At 41.1% G+C, this 13,582-nt stretch overlaps 1 protein-coding gene across 2 annotated transcripts in view; it reads right to left on the reverse strand.

Annotated features, from left to right (window-relative positions):
• The window catches only part of LOC137627670 (nuclear pore complex protein Nup153-like), an 81,157-nt gene that overhangs the window by 32,962 nt on the left and 34,613 nt on the right, over positions 1 to 13,582 (reverse strand). Inside the window, exon 1 of one of the 2 annotated variants that reach the window (XM_068358856.1) lies at positions 10,310 to 10,514. The exons of the other annotated variant lie outside the window; for it this stretch is intronic. Coding sequence (XP_068214957.1) covers positions 10,310 to 10,381 — 72 coding nt within the window. The 5' untranslated portion in view covers positions 10,382 to 10,514. Of the gene's footprint in view, positions 1 to 10,309; positions 10,515 to 13,582 lie in introns of those variants that run through there. 2 annotated transcript variants of the gene reach the window in all.

A 13,582-nucleotide genomic window follows, 5' to 3' on the forward strand; every position in this document is an offset into this window, starting at 1 on the left:
CCAGTCACTTTACACATTCAGCAGGTATCAATTTATATAACTAGATGTAATTTACAGGAAAAGCACTACTAATTATCTTATTTCCATCCATTACCATAATCATTGCGCACATCTAACAAGGTTTCCTCAATATTAATATGGGGAAAATAATGTGAAAACAACCATTCGACTCACTGCACGCGATACACCACAAACAAGTGTGATGGTGAAATGGAATGGACACGAACAAGAATGCGAGACATTTTCATAACCACCACAGTTAGTAATAACCAAACAGTTTACCTAAGCTTTGAGTGTCCTATTACAAGTGAAAATTCTGAAATTATAATAAAATAAGCCCTGTGGTGCCCAAACTAAAAGTTAGGCTTGGTGTCATGAAGGTCATTCAGGATCATTCTCATGCTAATATGACAAATTTGGAAATAATTTGTATTTTTCCTAATGATACAAACCTTTAGCTATGTGACTATGCTTCACTACGTTTGTTGGTAGGACTTCAAGGGGGCCTGGGTTGGCAGGGAAGACTGTACAGTATAAATAACTGAAGGTTTGTTTAGTTAGGGAAAATACAAATTATCTCCAATTTGTCATTTGTTCCGTAACTGGAATATAAATCTACACTATTTATTGGGGTACAACTCGCCCATTAGGAGGGTGGACGTCCCTGCCAATGTGGCTTTTTATCTTTACCTGGGGATTCCTCTAAAGCGCATGTTAGCACCAAAAGAAGGAAACCCTAACACCTCGCTAACCTTGCTATACAAGATCTGCGGCCTGCGCAAGGTGTGTACAGATACTAGCAATGTGACTGGTAAGGTAAAATTTCCTCAGAGTCATATGAGTTGTTTGAAGTCACTAAGACATTCCCAATACCACTTCGACAGGGTATGGAGACGCAACAATATCGACACAATAGCAGGATACACAAGGAAGCAGCAATGGTGTACCTGCAGTGGTTTGAGGTGAGCTGTGCAGAGGGCCATCGATGCGGATTTCCCCAAGAGAGGGGAGGAAGAATGAAAGAAAAAAGCCAGTCATTCCTTTCCATTCACTCGGACTAAAACCGGGTAACCAATGTCCCCAACCTTCTGCTATTTGTCCATTAAGGTGCTTGAGGTATTAAATCAGTTGTTGTGCAGCCACCACAGGACCAATAGAGAACATACCTGGTCTCCTGTGGGCAACATCTTGCAGGTAGTGGGCGGTAAATGTCGTCTGCGTTTCCACACGTCCCTTGTAGAATCTACGCCACAGAGTAGTTACGTTTGAAGGCCAGAAATGTAGATGCCCCTGACGTCATGAGCTCTGGGTCGACATGTTGGAGGAAGATCTAGATTCAGTGCAGGTCAATGACCTTGCGAATCCATGCTGAAATCGTGTTGTTAGAGATCCTCCTCTTAGTCCTCCCAATGCTAGGCATAGTAATACATAATGTGTCGTCGGTTACAGAATGAAGACTCATATCCGGAAAGAGTCGAATCTTGGATCAGCTACCCTCGGATTTTGAGTCTTAGCTACGAACACCGGAACAAAGTTGAACCTTACCTCTCCCCATCCCCTTGAATGGACGATGTCATACGAAGGACCATGAAGTTTGCGGACTCCCTTGCCGAAGCCAAAGCCGTCTTCCATGTGAGGTGGCGATCTGTTGCCTGATGTAATGGTTCGTAGGGAGGTCCTTTAAGGGACAACACGAATCACATTCCAAGGAGGAGATCTCACTTCTGACTAAGGACAAGCAAGTTCATAACTCCGTATGAGGAGTTCAAGTTCCAGCGAAGAGGAAATGTCTCCCCTTTCGTTCTAAAGGCATGACTCAAGGCTGAGTAATAGTCTTTTACTGCTGAGAAAGAGCAGCAATTCCTCTCGCATATATACAAAGAACTCCACTATTGCTAAAATAGTGGCATCGAGTGGAGAGAGACCCTTTCCACGCCACCAACCACAGAAGACATTCCACTTCCCCTGGTAGACTGAGGCTGATGACTTTTCCAGATGTCCAGTCATCATTTTCGCAACTTGTTGCAAAAAGCAGATTTGAAAAAGGAGATGGTGGATAGTCTCCGGGCGTGAAGTCAAAGAGAAGCTATGGCTTTGTGGAGGATGCTGCGGGTAGTTGTCTGAGTAGATTGTGTCGTGGAGGAAGTTCTCTTAGAAGCTCCATCAGTTGTGGAAGGTCTAGGAACCATTGTGCGTGATGCCATAACAGAACTATGATGGTCATTGAGAGATTGACTGATGTTCTGGTCTTGTTGAGCACTCTTCTCATCAGACAAAAGGGGGTAAACGCATAAATGTCTATGTTGTTCCACCGTTATTGAAATGCATCTTACCAGAGAGCCTCAGGGTCCTGGACTGGGGAGCAGTACAACGGGAGCCTGAAGTTCAGAGCTGCTGCGAACAGATCCACCGTCGGAGAACCCCACAAACTCAGGACTTTGTTGGCTACTAGATGTTTCAGAGACCATTCAGAATCCACCGAGTCGCTCTGCTCAGGTTGTCGGCGAGCATATTCCTTTTGCCGGGAATGAAGCGAGCTGACGGTGTTATCGAATGGACTTTCGCCCATCCCAGTATTTCTACTGCCAGATGGGATAGGGGCTGCAAAAAAATACTGCATTGCTTGTTGATGTGAACCACAGCTGTATTGTTGTCGCTCATGCGACCACTGAGTGGTCCGCCAGGAACTGATAGAACTGTTAAAGGGGTAGTAAAGTGGCTCTCATCTCCAAGAGATTGATGTGATTGTACTTTTTGAACTCTGACCATAGGCCTGAGGTCATACGGTGCAGTTGGGGCCCCCAGCCTTCTTTTGATGCATCTGTGAAGAGCAATAAATCCGGGGGAAGGACGAGAAGGTCGACGACCTTTAGCATATTCTCGTCTAACACCCACCACTCAAGGTCCTTCTGTTCCTCTGGTTCCATGTGGATCAGAATGTCCAGGGAATCTAAGGCCTGATTCCAGTTGGACTTTAACCTCCACTGGAGAGATCGAATCCTAAGGCGACCGTTGGGAACTAGACGGGCCAGAGAGGATTGGTGCCTGCGGATACATAACCACCTCGGGGCTGGGAGTTCTTCTCGTCTGAGAAAAGGTCTTGCGACCTTCCTCAGCCTCACTACCCTGTCGTCTGATGGGAAGGCTTTGCGAAGGTTGGTGTCTACAATCATTCCTAGGTATACCAGTTGTTGAGAGGGAAGCAGGGATGACTTCTTGAGATTTACCGTGATCGTCAGATCTTGGCAAAGTCTTAGAAGAGTTGTCACCGAGTCTACTAGGGCTAGACATTCAGATAACGTAGGAGACTGATGCCGACCCTGTGAGCCCAAGATGACATAAGGGCGAACACTAATGAAGATTCGAGGGGCTGTGGAAAGACTGAAGCACAGAATCTTGAACTGGTATTTGTTGTTTCCGCTGAATGCGAGATACTTCCTCAAAGACGGGTTGTCTTAATGCTTGTCTGACCATGACTGCCGTATCCATGCTGAACAAAGTTTGTTTGACAAACTTGATCAGAACTGAGAGGTCAATGACCGATCTCCAGTCGATATATGCCTTTCCACAAGAAACAGTCGGCTGAAGAAACCTGGTGAGTCATCGAGGACCTCTTGGAGAGTGCCCTCCAACATGGTCTGGACTTCAGCCCGAAGGGCCTGTCCCTCTGCGGATCCCATCGCAAAGCTTTTCAACACTGAAGTCTTGATCGGGAGGGAGAGATGACATGAACAGGACACGATACAGTGTTCAAATCACGGAGACTGTCCAAGGTTCGGCCCCAAGCTGCAACCATCTCTTCCAACAGTGATGTAGGCTTCCCCCTACTGATGGACAAGTGGGGGAATAGCCTATCCTACTTCTTGGATATTTCCCTCCATGAGAAGACTTGGAGTCTTTCCTGTCCTTGGCAGGAAAGGGCTTCTTAAGACACCTTGTCTTGTCTTTGGCTGCAGCCTTGTTAGGAGCTGGTTTCAGCTCGTTGACCTGTGGCACAGCTGGTGGTTTGTGGGTGCTAGATGTTACAGCCCTATGGAGGAGAGAGTTCAGATGAGACTTCCTACATCTCTCTGCCACCTGCTCAAACAGAGTAGCCCTTCTGAGAGGAATTCCGGTGTCTCTTCATCTTGACGTGTGGGACCTGATGATGGAACCTCTCGACTACCGAGTCTCCGCACCTCAAGCTGGTGTTAGCCCACATGTTTATGACTTGGTGAGTGAGGAACTTGATAGTACGAATGCCCAAAATCAGGAACATCTCCATCGCCTTGTTGGTGCCTTCCTTGGATAAATACTCTGTCCGCACCAGGTTCCCCAATGATCCTAACCACAGATCAAACCACAAAGTAGCCTGCATGGTGTACTTCGCCACTTTCTCCTGGTTCAAGATCTACGTTGCCAAGAAAGAGACTTGAAGGTTAGTAAAAGTCTCTCTAGAGAAATTGCCTTTGTTAATTCCTCTCAGGAATGTTGTAGAGGAAGAGTCGGGAGGGGCTCATCAATGACCTCGTCGTATATCCTCTGCTGGAAACCGGAAACCCAGGGGTGGGAGGTGCTTCGGGGATGACCCAGAACGGAGCGTTGCATACAGCTAGATCGTCGTCTTACACACCCAAGATATCATCTCGGATTTAGGAGTGGGGCTTACCCACCACTGACGCAACTACCGGCAATTGCAGACACCTTATTATAAGGCCTATTAAAGGTCACAGGTTTCTATTCGTATAGGAACAATCACTTTTCAACACCAACGTAAAGTGTCTAGCACTAGACATTAACCTTGCCTTTCTTTTAGGGGAACCACCTTTTGTAATCCCTTAAGGGCAGCATGTCCTAACCCAGACATATTCCGTCAACTTGCATTAACGTACAGTACACAAATTTCAAATTGATAGGGTATGACCAACTTTGGAGATTTGAGGGCGCATTGCACAATTTTTCCTCAAAAGATTTCAATATATGACAAATTTACAGTATTATGACCTAGGAGCATCTGACATTCAAACATGCCCATATGGAAAAAAAAAAATTAATTCTTTTTCATACTCTACCAGCAAAAATTCAATGTAAATACACTTTAAGACATGTTTGCTAAGCCAAAAAGTGTGGTGAGATAAGCAACAGTGCAACTAGGGGAACAACATACTAAACTGTACTTAGAATTGTCATACAACTTCATACTGTCTCCTCGGGCAGTAAGATAATAAATTCGTAACTTTTATTTTGCCTATTGTACAAATCTAACGCTATTTAATAGGGATTATCTTTTGGCGAAGCTGGAAGACTAGCCACACTTAAAAGCGAGGTGGCCAGCACCTAACCACTAGTTAGTGGGAGGGTGGAGGAGTATCGGGGTAACTAGTGATATTTCACCACTTTTTCTTTCGGCTGTGTCCTCGGTTGAGACTGAACCGCATTCCTTGTGTCCCACCTGCTGACATCGTTGTGAATAAGGCTCCACCAGCAATGAGTATAGGGAGTGGCGTAGGTGTAGGCATAAGAATTCTAAGAGAGACCCTTAGCCTTCGGGGTCTTCCTTAATGGCAAAGAGACCTCGGAATTCTTCTTCCCGACCTTTTCCTGAAGCTGCTCCTCGGTCTGACTTCCGAGGGCTGGTCGAGAAGAACATAGACCGTTTAACCCCATGGCAACCAGGGAGTTATTGCTTCCCCCAAAGAAGTACCTTAGCCACCACCCTTGGGCGTGGCTGGACCTCCCTCCAAGGAAGTTCTTGAGCTCCAACATGGTACCCAGAGGGATCCTGTTGATGCTGCCTCTCCTGCTGACGTGCTGACTGTGTGCAGTCCAGACACACTAGAAGTCTTATTACTCACGATCATCTTCGCGACACTTTCTGACGCGTCAATCGCCTTCCCATTGTTCTAGATCACCTATTTGTCGTTCAAGAGATTGCGAACATCGTGCGCGTGTACGTCGACGGTCTCCAAGGGCTTCTCCTTGTTCTTTGTCTGTTGTGCACGAATCTTGAGCGAATTAAAGGTTTCTGCGCGCATTCACGAGCAAGTAAGGGTCTCTTGAGTCCTCGGACTCGGCAGCGACTTCTGGACGTTCAGTTCCCTTTACAGAAGGCTTTAAACATCCTCCAAACAAGTACACAAGCGTATCCATATCTCCTGATCGCCCTCAAAGGGTATCAAAAGAAGTCCTGACAATGCCGACATCCATTCCTTCTCCGCAGTTCCAGGTCCCGAATTAACTCTCTCCACCTCCTGGTCTCCCCAAGGAAACCCCAGACTTATCTTCAAATGGCGATCAACCCTCAAGGCCTGCTTTCTCCCCCTCCCCATCTGTTTTGTCCGGCTGACCCTAGGGCGAGACCTGCCTCTACTGGTAATTCTGTTCCGCCAATGCCCCTCTCTTCCATTGGCTAACCGAGAGTTGGCACTAGGACTGCCCACGTCCTCGTGCAGGACTTTAATATTCTCCAGCAGACTCCTGTCATTACGGGAAAGCAGAGGAGGAGGATGTTAAGACCGACTCCTCTGTATACAGACCTCACTGGTACTGTAGTTCAGACTGTCTCCTATCGAGGTATTTCCTCCCTCCAGACCATCTCCAGAGGAAGTTGAAAATCAGGCAAGCGAGGTTCAGGCCTCCTGCAGACCTTCCTTACTGGAGGAGGATTTAATGTCCCGTAGGGACCCTATGGGACGGTCCCCAAGAACTCTAAAAGTACAAGAAGCCCTCATGCAAGCGAAGGCCAGAGATTCATCTGTGACAAGTTTCTAACATCTGGGGTTATTTTCTCACTAAATAAAGTGTAAAGAATATACTTTCCCAACAGGTAAATACTGTAATGATTATTAGTGTTGGAGAAAAATATTTTTAGTTTCTCCAACCCTATATAATTATGGAGACAACAACAAAACCAGGGTTCTTCAGACAAGAGGTGTAATAAAAAATTGCATCAGTAGGAATGGTCTAGACTCTAGAATGTATAAAAAGATATGAAAATACATGGTTAATGTTCAAACCCAATTAAAGGCAACACAAGGCAATGAGATTCATCGTAACCCCAGGAGTCAATACCTACTGACTCTACAGTTGATTCAATTAGAACATCAGAAAAAAGATAAATAAGTATTCAATTCAATCTAAATTGACAGGACAGGCAGACTTCACTCATTTAGGATCAGTTGTAGATTGGCAGACAGATCCTATATTTCATTCAATTTGTAGTTACAGTACTTCTAAGCACAATCTAAAATAACCAACAGACCTTCAGGTTGACAGTGATAATGCAATAGGCCCAATTCTTATCCAATTAGAATGTAACAGGTACCAGATCTAAGGCAGAGGTAAGACGCATATTCTCTTTACTTTTAACCTCCTCGCACAAAATTTACGCCTAACTGCAAAGAATTCTTACGAATTGATAAGTTTGTTTTTACCAGTTCGTGAAAAAAAAATCTCATTTTCTGTTTTTGATGTACTGTATTGTAAAAAGAGAGATGTCTTAAGGGTACTGGAACCTAATCAGGTTACGAGCCAGGGATACCTTTCAGTAAATATTAACACTAATACCTTCCATATGAATTATATTCATAACTTCTTGTCTACCCCCTTACCGAATCCCTTACCAATATGAATCTCTCACAAACTAACACTTTCCCACCAAATTTTTTTTATTAAACTTCCATGCCAGTAAAGTTTCTTAACCAGGTAAGCAAAAAAAGGATATGACCTAGCCTAACTTAAGATGCAGTGTCCTTAAATTTAGTTTTTTTTACATTATTGTTGGTAGTGTGAATCGGAGGTTGTTCACTGCTGTTTGATGGTTTCGTTTATGGTAGGAGTGATAAGCACTATTCGTTTATGGTAGGAGTGATAAGCACTATTTTCCGTGACTGATGAAATCATGGACCGTAGGAACCATAGAGCCACTTCTTGGTCTTTTAAATAGGAAATTGCTTGTGGCACTTACAAATGCAATGGACGACCCCTGGCATACACTAACTACCGAAGTGCAGGCTTATTTTATGACTACAAAACAAAAGTTCCTAAGTGTTTAAAATACATGAAAATTATTGTATAATAGCAGGCTACAGAAATATACTACCAAAGCAAGAGCATGAAAGAAAAACATAAAAATGAAGACAGTCGGCATTGCAATGAAGCGATCGGCTTGTAACGAAGATGGCACTAATTAGGCATTTAGACAATGATTGCATGGCACTAATTAGGCATTTAGACAATGATTGCAAAAGTGGGACGGTACTATTGATTGGAGAAAATAGGATGCTAAAAATATTTATCTTTAGCAAAAAAAAACACGCGTATATGATAAAAGTTACATAATATCCCATGAAAAAAAAATTCTGGAGGACAAGATTGTGTTCTGTCATTTTCACAAGTTACGTTAGTTTAAGTATATAGCCTATACCACTTAGCTGTTATTTTTACAGGCAACGTTAGTGTTAGTATACAAACCAATAGGCTGTCATTCTTGAAGGCCACGTTAGTGTTAGTAAATAAAACCCTAACTGTGAACATAATTGAGGGACTTTTGTATTATAAAATTTGCAGCAACCAATTAGCTGACTTGAACTAGGATGTATAGTATCCAAAAGCAGCTGTGAGAAAAGGGGCTTTCCTTGTACATGTACAGAAATACCTTGTAGACAAAAATCAAGATTCACCCCAGAAGTCAAGTATGTAGAGTAAATTGCTTTTCTCACTATTTCTTTAGCACAGGAGGCATTTATCAGTAAAGGGACTACTTCCTAATTGAGGGGGTCTAATTTTGAATCTTTTTTTTATTCCCCTACAATAAAGCAGCATTTTTTTTTCAAAACAAGAAAACCATACATACATAATACATCCAATAGCAAAATCCAAGATTCTGATACGCATTACAAAAGTGTTAAATATTGAAAAAAAATCACAGGGACTTGTGAGAACAGACCAAGAACTCAATAAAATATCAGGAGTCTTTGTACATCAGCGGCCAATTCCTCCAGCAAGCATAAAATATGGACACCAACTAAACTAAACTCACCCCCCCCCATCTAACATACATGCCATGCCCTTACCTACTTACCTAACCTAGGGGGTGAGGGGGTTATGCCCCTGCGACCTCCTTACACTGCTGTATTCCTAGTTAGCCGTCACCATACATACACCCAGAATATCACATCCAAAAACATATTCCTCGGGAGGTAGAACACTTCCAAACAACAACAAACATCTATATCAATAGTAGAATCGCATTACATAACCACATTCAACTAGGCCAAGGCTAAATTTTTTTAAGGGGATTATAAATTTACCTGTGCACTATTTACTATGATTATTTCAATGTACAAGGAGTAAGAGCACTGAAGCCAGTCAATTTACGTACGCACGAGGCCCTACAATGAAGAAAACAGCATCCTAACTCAGACTAGAGGGGAACATGAAAATTCTAACATTTACAAAAAGAGCATTTCGAAGTAGGTATAGCACACTGTGGCTTACTGTAATATTACAGACTTGGAAAACACCTAAAGATTTTCATAATAGGCCTAATACATTGGCATTCTTCTGTACTAAGGTTGAATGTCAAAAAATTCCTGCATCAGAAACTTCTATATTTCAAAATTATACCCTAAAACCTCACCTAAAAGCATAGAGTATATATAGATAGATCATGATCTAAGACCAACAAGGCTTTGCCTAACCTAAAGTAAGGCCCTAGTAAGCTCCTGTAGTTTGGATGAAGCCAAACCCATGCCAAGTTAGCGAAACTGCGTCAACTCACAGCTTAAAGATATACGCATAAGTACCACCTGCAAACATATCTATAACCGCGTTAGTACAAATAAAAACAGCAAAACACACACGCGACGGACCGAAAGACCTCCCTTGGCGAATCGGGTTACCGTCGCCAAAATACCTTAGTCCACCCTCGAAAAGATTCAAACCTGCCCCCATGACTTCGATATAACTACAACTGGCTTTTCCGTTACAAATGCCATTATTTTGGGGGTTTCCATGGCCTCCACCATTCACAAGCATCTCAAATATTTGCCAATGTGTACAACGTCCATGAAATTATCTTATAAACATCGTTTTCGCAAAAAAAATACGCGCAGGTCCACCGTAACGCATTCAAGTGGTTGCAGTGTAAACAAACACTCATATCCACCTCTTTCTTTTTCCAAAACTCCCTAAAATACTCCTGGTACCTGACCACGATGTGTAAAAGCACATGATGGGCATAGTCACATAAATATCTACAGGGTACATTTCGGTGTCGACAGCGGTGTATATATGACATTGGTTACATCGCCAACGGATAAAATCTCACCTTTGGTCTATCGTACGGCTTTGACGCCCTATTCTTCTTTTCCTTGAATTTCCGCGGCCCATCCGAGGCCATCTTGAGGAGTACGATGGCTTAAATATCCCACTAAATTCACATAAATTCCGTTTCTCGCTTACAACACACAACTTCTCAACATTCTACACAAAACATGGCGACGGGCGCGCTGCCTTCTGATTGGTGGGTTTCTGGTTACCCATAATGCAATGGCCTCCCTGACAAATGAGGAACGGATGGAACCGTTCTCTTAAGGAAATTGTTCAGATGTTTCATCGTTAGGAGTAAAATGGCAGTGCATAAACATTTAAGTAGTGCGCCATCATACCATTTTTATAATTCTAGAAATGATCAAATGGTAAGAACGCGAGAATAATCGACAACGAGATTATTTCCGTCATTGCGACACACTTATCGCATAAATCATAACGCGCTATACGAGAGGCAATACGCATTCACGTAGTTAACCTCTCATACAAAATTCATAGAACGTCGAAAGCGAGGTGATAGGTTACCTTAGCAACAGATAATTTTGACTTGAATGAAGTGATAAGAAAAATAGCATTTGTATCGTACTTCAGGCATGCAGTAACACCACGAGTCCACGTGACACCCTCATCGTAACAGCATTTCAGTGTGAATGTATATTTGTCTATTAAAATTATAAGATAAATAGTCACTAACAGTCAGTATAAATAATTTGAAACATTTCCTAAGCATATACAAAGCTAAACATTTTGGGAACAAACTCACGCAAACGTGCACAATATTAGATTATATAATCAACATGAACTTGGATTCACGTAAATTGTTTTAAAAATAAAACATAAAAAATCTTCTAGCAACTTAGCTGTGTAATATTTACAATATTGATTTGTACTTGTCATATCCAAGACAAGTAAGCAAACATTATTTACTAATATTTTCATCTAAGAAATAGCACTGACATGTAGACCATGTGTGAACATAGAGAATCTAAGTCAAATCGAGCTGGAAGCAGCCGCTAATCTTATTAAAAACGACGGAGCATTAACTTGATTAAGTTCAGTCTCCGCTATACGTCTTCGTGTAAGTGCACGAGCTCGAGTTGAACCTTACATAACACTAGCAAACGAGTTTCTTGCTGTTTTAATTCTTTTTGAATTAGATAGAAGCAACAGTATACAGTAGTACACGATAGAACCCGTGTTTGCTGATTGCTAGATGACAGTGACCTTCCTTGCACCGGTACAACTGGTAGTATAGTACCATACCCCCAGGAGGTCCCTATGATACCACACGTACTGTATGCTCACGTACCCTTAAAATCGCCGTCTACTTCTCTTTAACTAGTTGTCCCTGAGGTGAGATGAGCATCTTGCAATATCAGATTATCTCACATGGTGCAACTTTAAACTAATATGTTTATTAGAAGTGACGTCAGGTGTATGACGAATGGGAATGAACAGATGTGATCACAATTGACAAATGCCTTACGTCAAAATAGGGTTTTCCTTTCTGTTTACACTTGATATATTATACTCTATGCATACGACTTACCTTGCTCACACTTGAAGGAAGGGGAAACAGAAAGTTTGATACTGATAAGCAAACATAAACAGAAGCACCAAAGTTTAGAGTAATCTCTCGTTATCTCTCTATCTCTACAAAAATTAATGTACAATTACGTATTATTTTGCGAGCACACACAAACAATGTATATATATATATATATATATATATATATATATATATATATATATATATATATATATATATATATATATATATATATATATATATATATTCAACATTAAGCAAATTTCCTTAACCGAGCATGGATTAGTGGCTTCAGCTGAAGGAAAACAACACGACATTCACTATCTCATTCATCCGTTCATTATTATTATTATTATTATTATTATTATTATTATTATTATTATTATTATTATTATTATTATATATATATATATATATATATATATATATATATATATATATATATATATACATATATATATATATATATATATATATATATATATATATTACTTGCTAAGCTACAATCCTAGTTGGAAAAGCAGGATGTTATAAGCCAAGAGGCTTCAAAAGGGAAAATAGCCCAGTAAGGAAAGGAAATAAGGAAAAATAAAATAACATTAAAATAAATATTTCCTACATAAACCATAAAAAACTTTAACGAAACAAGAGGAAGCGAAATAAGATAGAATAGTGTGCCCGAGTGTACCCTCGAGCAAGAGAACTCTACCACAAGACAGTGGATTAACGAGGAAATGCTCTGGGTTCACAGCATGGTCCGAAGCTAGGAGTCCGGACTCCGAAGGCCCATAAATCGGATAACCAAGTCTGTCCCCGAAAGATGTTATTGACATCGACTAAGGTTATATAACCACCCGTGAAAGCGGGAAGTTGAAGATCATTTAAAAAGGAAATATTTCTACTTCTGGGAACGTGAAATAACAAGATTTAGGATAGGGCATTATTTAAGATGGACAGTCCACAATTTGGCATCTGAACTGTAACAGAGGATTTTGGAATAACATTTCATGAATTTTGAATCATGAGGAATTTGAAATGACGTGGAATGCCTTCATATTACATGAGGCGATTTTGAGATTCTATACAGTCATGCGGTAATAAGAGGATATATATATATATATATATATATATATATATATATATATATATATATATATATATATATATATATATATATATATATATCAAATTCGATTCAGTCTTTGGTAGGCTACCCATTTCTACAAAAAAATATTGTACTAAAACTCTTAAAACTTGTGAGAGAGGGAGAGAGAGAGAGAGAGAGAGAGAGAAAGAGAGAGAGAGAGAGAGAGAGAGAGAGAGAGAGAGAGAGAGAGAGAGAGAGAGAGAGAGAGAGAGAGAGAGAGAGAGAGCAAATTGGCGGGACTTTCGGAGACCGGTAACCTACCTGCTCAAATTTTTGTGAAATCAAATATTGGGCATTTCTGTGATAGAGGGTACTGTTTTATTTATGACATTGATGTCGCAAGTATCATAAATAATACAATTTGTTAGTCATTATGGCGTAGTTGGAATAAAATGCATTATAATCATTAGGCCTACCATTCCTTTTTCGCGAAATAAACCCCATTAGAGCTGAAAATATAAAATGTAATTTTCGTAATTACCTATTAGAGCTGAAAATGTGTCATAACTACCACCTCAATCCCAAATGGATTAAAGTATTGGAAAGACAGTAGACTGAGTCTATGGCTTGACCCA

This window comes from Palaemon carinicauda, chromosome 35 (genome assembly GCF_036898095.1).
Source record: "Palaemon carinicauda isolate YSFRI2023 chromosome 35, ASM3689809v2, whole genome shotgun sequence".
Lineage (NCBI taxonomy): Eukaryota > Metazoa > Arthropoda > Malacostraca > Decapoda > Palaemonidae > Palaemon > Palaemon carinicauda.